This window comes from Nanorana parkeri, unplaced genomic scaffold (assembly GCF_000935625.1).
Source record: "Nanorana parkeri isolate BGI_ZX_2015 unplaced genomic scaffold, ASM93562v1 scaffold529, whole genome shotgun sequence".
In the NCBI taxonomy this organism is placed as follows: Eukaryota; Metazoa; Chordata; class Amphibia; order Anura; family Dicroglossidae; genus Nanorana; species Nanorana parkeri.
Genome location: NW_017306797.1, coordinates 748 through 8,320, shown reverse-complemented (window position 1 = coordinate 8,320; position 7,573 = coordinate 748). Strand labels below are relative to the sequence as shown.

At 39.1% G+C, this 7,573-nt stretch overlaps 1 protein-coding gene across 1 annotated transcript; it reads right to left on the bottom strand.

The window, feature by feature from the left end:
• Positions 1–2,117: 2,117 nt before the first annotated feature.
• LOC108791140 (up-regulator of cell proliferation-like) lies at positions 2,118–6,789 on the bottom strand. The gene is given in 2 exon segments (XM_018561531.1): positions 2,118–3,351; positions 3,353–6,789. Coding segments are annotated over 2 exon segments (4,671 nt in total).
• Positions 6,790–7,573: the final 784 nt, after the last annotated feature.

Below are 7,573 nucleotides of genomic sequence, written 5' to 3'. Positions count from 1 at the left end.
AGTCAGTCATGTGATCTGCCAAAGTCACGTGACCAACCTCTCCTCCAATCACAGAGCTCTCTCTGCTGTGTTAAGTGGAGAAAAATCTGTGATCACCAAAGGCTCCACTCTGCAGTGTGCATTTTATGAATGGCATATGGAATAACTTTCCAGTTTACAGCAGAGAGAGGATAGCAGTATCTGTTCTATGCTATCGATAGCACCCTCAGTGGGAAATTCCTATGTAGTATTTATTTTTTGGTTTATCACGCCATCATTCAGAATAAAAGACCACAAGATAAGCAAGATAAAAGATAAAAATAATCAAGAGGCATGCATGTCATTCATATCAATAATATCCATAGGAACATTGTATCAGTATGAATATGTTTACAGCAGGGCTATTTCTCTGGCCTATGGAAAGTTTAAACAAAATTCACTGTAATTTTTCCCAAGGCAACTTTTACATAATTACCCCATAATTGATCCATGTACCTGGGAGAGTCTTTGTATGGCCAGGTTCAATACACATGCACTCTGTTCCCTTGCTGAAGCTCTAACTTCAAAAGCCTCATGTAAGAGTAATGTTAGTGTGTCAGAGCTTTCACCGGGTAATGACCTTCCCGTGTTCCCATGTGGCAGTGTTTGGGGGTTTGGCAATTGGCCACTCAGGTGCTGAGCACTGCATTAGGATGGGCGGGGGAGGAAAGAAAAGAAAGTCACATATTCCCCCTAATACTCTGACATCCAGGGTAATCCCAAGGACTCTGGCTTTGAATGGAGAACGGGGGAGGTAAGTATCAGTGAACTAAAACGGATGTATTATTAAGAAAACCTGTCACTTTGTCAGAATGTGACATATTTAATTAATGTCAGATCTGCTATCTGTAATGAAAAGTTTTGCCAGTTTATAGTGATTGATAAGCATCAGAAGCCCAAGAGACTTGCTCTATCTCAACTATATGTATTTTTCTGTTCCTTTTTGAGATGTATCGGGTTATCATTGTTCTGATGTATGCTGACATCTAGTGGCAGTGTAGGACCACTACGACTTGTATATTTATATGATTTGGTACATTCCTCTATTCTCTCCTCATGTGCTAGTTATTATAGTTCAAGCTAAACTTTCCTTGTTTCTTCTCTGTTCCCTCAGTCAGCATTAATCCTCATATGAACTAGGTGTAGAAAGTCATTGTCATCTTACACTTAGGACTGCAAAAAACATTGTCTGTGTAGCACTTATCTGAAGTAAAACTGGATTTAACTTCTGTCTTATTGGATTTCAGCTGCCTGTGGATGGTGCCAAGTCAGCAGGTGTCCATATTGTCCAGACAGATCAAGATCTATGAAGGTATGTCAGTGCATAAAGCGGCTTTTAACATCAGAAACACTTCTTCCAACTCAAGAAATGTTTTATTTGATGCTTGTGCAGTAAAAGGAGAAAAGGGAAAAATCCATCTGAAATGTTCCTGTCCCTGTGACCAACAAGTGCATTGCAGTAAGCTGACCTTTCTGCATCCCCCTCTATAAAGCTCATGTACTTCAGTGGAGGATTTTAACAGAAGACAGTCACCAGGCACATGTGGACTCTCCAGTTGAACATACGGATAATTGCCTTCAGAAAAGGTAAACAGGAACCTCAGATGATAACAATGACTTTGGTGTCATAGAACAAGAAAAAGGAACATGTCCACACACTGAAAAAAAAAAAAAAAGTGTGGACCGCATTTTACTTCAATACTCAACACTCCCTCATGCAGATTATTCAGTGTTTTAGAGAACTTCTGACTTCCAAAGCTACAGATATTATTCATTACTAAACAGGATAAATGATCCCTTCACTTTATCACACTATCACTAGCAATACTCAGGTATGTTGCATCGCTGGACAAAATTGTTTTGTGCATTGAGCCGTATGAGCAAACACTAAAAATTTGAATTCCTGTTGTTAGGTTGATTATTCCAGAATTTATCTTTCCTGTTTTTGTTTTAGTCTATTGATATGTTCATTTCATGTCATGCTTTTTCATATCTCATCCCTTAAATCTAATCATATCTATGAAGAATAACAAATCTGTCGGCAAGTAACATTTGAATGAAAAATGAGATGTTGCTGACTTTGATCCAGGGCTTTTTGTCTATGGATTTTCATTGAACACACGGGCTAAGCTGTCCAAAACATCTTTTTTTGTGATGTTTCTCCAGCCATTTGGCAGTTTTGCTGGGTTAGCATTGTATTCTTCAGCAAACTTCTCATTAAACGTCATAAAAATATATTTCCAGTAATTGGAGGACTCAAGGCTGGCATCTGGTTGAATTGACCAGTCAGGATAAATCTCACGATAGTTTTTGTATGGGTGCCCAGAGATATCCGTTTTTGCATTTTTAAAGTAAACATCAGATATAACAGATGATGAACATATATCAGTGGTTAATTCTTTAGTCAATCTATATCTGTATCCCCCCAATCCTTTGGGTCTATGGATAGTAGCAAAGTGCTCCTTGTGCTCACCACCTCCGGCCTCACAGGGTACCTTACAGAATGGACATTGCTTCCCACAGCCAACAACCTTCCTGAACAATTCATCCTGAGGCTTTATTGTCACCCTGGAGAGTACAGACTTCATATCCATAGATTGCAGCTCTGATATGATTTCTGATTCTGTATCCTTGAGGAAGAGCAAAATGTCAGATGAAAACTGATCAACAGTAGCTTGGTTCTGAAAAGTTATCAAATTCATCTCATCCTTTGGAATCACCAATTCATTTTGCAGCAACTCACACACATGTTTCAAGAAATCTGAGTTAGATGAACTTCTGAGACATTTGTCTTCTTTAATAGCTGCTTTTACTTTTGTATTCACTGAAGCGATAATGTTTTCTTCTAAGGGCTTCAGGCATTGTGGATCTGCATATTTCTCTTCAATGTAGTTCCTTATCCAGTCTCTTGCATATTCCTCATATAAGCCAATGAATGTCACATATTTCTGGAATGACTCTTCCAGCAGTTCTTTCAGCAAAAAACTCTGAAAGAAGGTTCTGTTGCTGAATTTCTTGTTGTCTGAGCTGTGTAATATGTCAGCTACTATTTTATTTCCAAGATGCTTGAAGACATAATTTGTCATGGCTGGTTTTAGGCATCGCTCACTAAATTCTTTGGCCTTAGTCTGACATGTATCTTTCACTTGAAATGTACAGCTAAATATTTGTAAATATCCAGTCTTTAGTCTTTCCAGAGAAAGTTTTGGATCATTGGCTTCTATAAACTTGTTGTGCATTGCCTGAAATTCTCGGGATGCTCTTCCCAGAATGTGACACTTAATATCCAATTCAAAATGTGAGGAGAAGTTAAGATTTTTTTAACGCTTTGCTAAGCTCTGTATTGATCATGCAAAGTATTTCCTGGCAGTAGGTGTCATCATAATCTTGTTCGGTATTGACCTTCTCTCTGACAAATGTGTCACACTTATTTATTATAGAGAGAGCAAAATGTTCTATTTTATCATACACTTCCTTGTTTCCAAAGCTGATCACTTTATTGACATTGTTTATAAACCCAGTCTGAATATGTTTTTCATCTATTTTGAATGTTGTTTGCATGTTCTCTTCTAAGTTGTGTACACGTAGTAAGGCTTCATTTACATCTGGTCCTTTATTTCTCATGTCATTCCTCAGTTGGGTCAGCATTGGTTTACTAACTACGCGTGTTGTTAATTTCTCTAGCTGTAGACCTGTCAGTGTCTTCTCCCATATCTCCTCAAATGTATCCTGTAACTCTTGTTGTCTTCGTTTCTGGTTCTTCTCTCTGCACTTTCCAAGCAGATCTGTGATTTTGTCTTCTATTAGTTTCTGGGAACAGCTCTTGATATTCTCAATCTTGAATTTTCCCTTCTTCACAGAGACAGCCTTAACAAACTTGCTAAGAGCATTTGTTTCCAATTCTTTCCTCAGGAACTCTATGCCTGAAGCAAAATCCTCTTTGTATCGTACTATGAGATGAACATTTTCATTTTTATTGCCAAAATAGTCTTCAAGTAATTTCACCATTTTATTTTTTTCTTTAAGTAGTAACCTGTTGAGCTCATCCTTAAATTCTGAACACAATTCATCATTTAGACTTTCTGTAGTCTGATTCTTAATGTTTGTCTCTGTACGGATCTGCCATTCATGGACAGTGTTTCGGAACTCCCATTCCCACTGTGAGTATTGTATGCACAGTTTATTATAAGCGCCTGCCACTAAACTGTTCCTGAAACTGAAGATGAATTTCTCATGTTTGACAGCATTCCATAAACTTTTAATCCATTCTATAAAGTCGGAAATTGTTAGAGGCTTGTCCAGCGATTCCTTGGTTTTCATTAATTCTAATAAATGCTTTTTTAATTTTGACACATGTTCACTGTACCCAGAATTTACTGGGGCCATTGGTGAGACCTCAAGCCACTGAGCAGGAATGTACCAAATGTCTTTTTCCAGATTGTAGTTCATGACATCACTGAAAGTTTTAATTTCACTATTTTCCATTTCAGCAGCTACTTTTGTCATTTCATCCAGTTGTTCCAGAAGTTTGTTCCTGTCTGTCATGTTCTTTTCATGAGTGGACACATCACTCACATTTTGGTGTACAAACTGGCAGTTGGGTCTCTTTCCTATTTCTTTCATTCTAAGAAAGGCATGCACCACAATCTTTAAAATATCCTTTATTTCTGTGGTGTTTTCCATGGACATATTAACTATGGTGATATCACTTAACCCGGCCACCACTGTGGCCAGTTCATTGTCATGTTCATAGCTTCCTTCTAGAGAGGCCAATTCTGGAGCTTTTAATCCCTCAGTGTCAATGACCAGGATGAAGTGACAGCCCAGCTCCTCCTGGACATTCTCTTTTACATTAAGAAGAGTCATGAAGGCTCCTCGTGTACATCCTCCACTGGCCACCGGGAACTGTAGGCCAAACATGGTGTTGAGAATGCTGGACTTTCCCGTACTCTGCACTCCCAGCACAGTTATTACTCTCATTCTGCATTTTCTCCCTGTTTTGCTGTCCAGCTCACTCAGGACATCAGTTATCCACTGTAAGGGGATGTTGGAGGCATCTCCATCTATCAGCTCCAATGGGAACCCATCCAAAAAAAGATCAGCAGCAATTCCTGGCAGTTTAGTAAAATCAAATTGTATATTACCCTGTCTGTTTTCTTTATTCATGGAACATTCAGCTTCATAAAACTGTCCCACCTCACGAAGGAAATGTTCAATTCCCAAAGAATTGTTGGAGATTTCTTTGTCTATCATTTTAAGCTCTTCTTTGTTAATTGGCTTATCCTTACATCTTTCTTTGTACATAGCTTGTAATGTAGAAAGATGTTTTCTTGATATTGAATCAAGTTCCAATTTTAACCTATTCAGGAAAAAATGTTTCTCAGTTTTAGACAAAGGAGCAATTGCATTTATAAAAAGTGTTATTCCACGTGGCAGATCACACTTATTTTGTTTCTCATGTAGAAAAGATTGTTTCTTTTTCAGTTCATCTCTATATTCTTGTGGATCTTTACCTCCCTGGTTTGTCATTCTGCAAAGTTCTTTGTCTACTCTGGATACCTCTTCCCACAGTTTTCCCTGTAACACCATGGTTTTCTGTTTGTACTCAGCCACATCTTTTATTTCAGCTGTTATGTTGAGAACCAGCTCCCTGGCTCGTTGACGTTCAGGAACTTTCTTATCTAAATGGATTTTCACTTTTTCTGCTTCTTTCTCAAGATCTGCTATTGTTTTGCATTTTGTACCATTGCTTACTAAACTAATAATAGTATTTTGTAGCTTGTTTACAAATGTTGCTTCATTTGCTGTGCCTGCATATACTTTAACATTTGAGTTTTTTATATTTAATACTGGTCTTAAGTCTTGAAGAATCTTCAGTGTCTGTGCACTCACATTTTTGCCAGGACCTGGAGTAACAATGAAATAATATTGGGTGTCATTAGTAGGGCAGCTTGATAAGAGTCTGGATTCTTCCTCAGAAATACTCTCAATGAATATAAATACAGCTGATGAGACTCCAGTCAGAAACATGAACTGGTCCCAGTTGTTCTCCAGGTCTCCTCGTAGGTTGGTCACTGTGATGGGCTCAGGGAAAACATCAGACTTACCAGAAGGAAAATACCAGCAAATTTCCACGAGTCCATCAGATATTTTTCTCTTAAAGTTTCCTCCATCCATATTGTCATGTATGAAGAAGTTATGTTGGTGGGCTGGGTTAAGAATTTGGTTCAGTAATTTAGATTTGGATAATTTGGTTTTCCCCAGTCGGACAAAAGAGAAGATTGGCATGGGTATGTTGACCACATTTTCTTCTCTGAACCCTTTTTTGTCAGCTAGTGACTGAGGTCTCCTCTTCTTCACAATATTCCTCATTGCCCAAAGCATGAAGGTGCAGTGTGACCCGTCACTAGCAGGGAGCAGCAGAGGGACAGCCAACTGACACATGGCCATTTTGGATACAATGTCTTGTTGCAGAAAACTATCTGAACAATGCAGGAGGACACACAGGACATCCAGGGGGTGTATGGAAGTGGACACATTAAGTTTATCTTGAAATAAGGAAGCATTAAAAATGTCATCATTATCGTCAGTAGAAGGATTTATCTCAAGTAAAATGTCTCTTCCAGTCCCGTTTAAGGCCATCAGCTTCCTTAGATAATTCCATGGAAGATCCTCTACAGTTTTTGGTGGCTTGTCGAGCACAATATCTAAATCAATGTTCAGGACGACCCTCAAGGTCAGCTTCAGGATCAAGTAAGGATTCATCTTCATTTTTTCCACCACCTCAAGAAAATTATTTTTTCTTGCTTGAAATTCTGTAAATAAATAAATATATACTTTCAAAATCATCTCTATATTACCATTTTTTATTTATAAGCAAGCAGGGGTGTGTCAAACCTCTGCAGGAAGACATCTGCTTCCACACTGAAAGCAAGGGTCTTTCTCTGCAGGATGCTGGCATGGGACAGGCTTTTCTACTCAGTTTATATCTGCTTTCTAAAGAAAACAAACTAAGGGGCTACTCACTAAGCTGCCAAAGGCAGCCGAGTGAATAACAGGCCCGAAGTGAACTGAGCCGAACGCTGTTCGACTATTCACTTCGACTTCGTACGGCTGATTTCAGCTGTACATCAGCTAAAATCAGCTGTACAATGGCTGACTTCGGTCAGCCGGACATGCTCTGCATGTTCGGCTAAGCTGAAGTGAAGGGGCCGTTCGACCAACATCTGGATCGGCTGAGCCGAACCTCCAGCAGTTGACTCGCTGCCTTTCGCCTCTGTTCTCCTACTGACCGAACGGCAGTGAGTGAACAGCCGTATGCTGCTGAAAAGGCACTCGGCTCGGCTATTCTGCTCGCTTCCTCCGAGGCAGCGAGCAGAATAAAAAAAATGTAAACAAAATATTTTTTTTTAAATAAAAAATAATTTAAAGAAATGTAAAGAAAAAAACAAAGAAAACAGTGTGGGGACCCCCTCGCAAACCATACCAGACCCTTTGGGTCTGGTAGGAAAGTTAACAGGGACCCCAAGTTAAAAAAAAGTGCATGGGGTCCCCC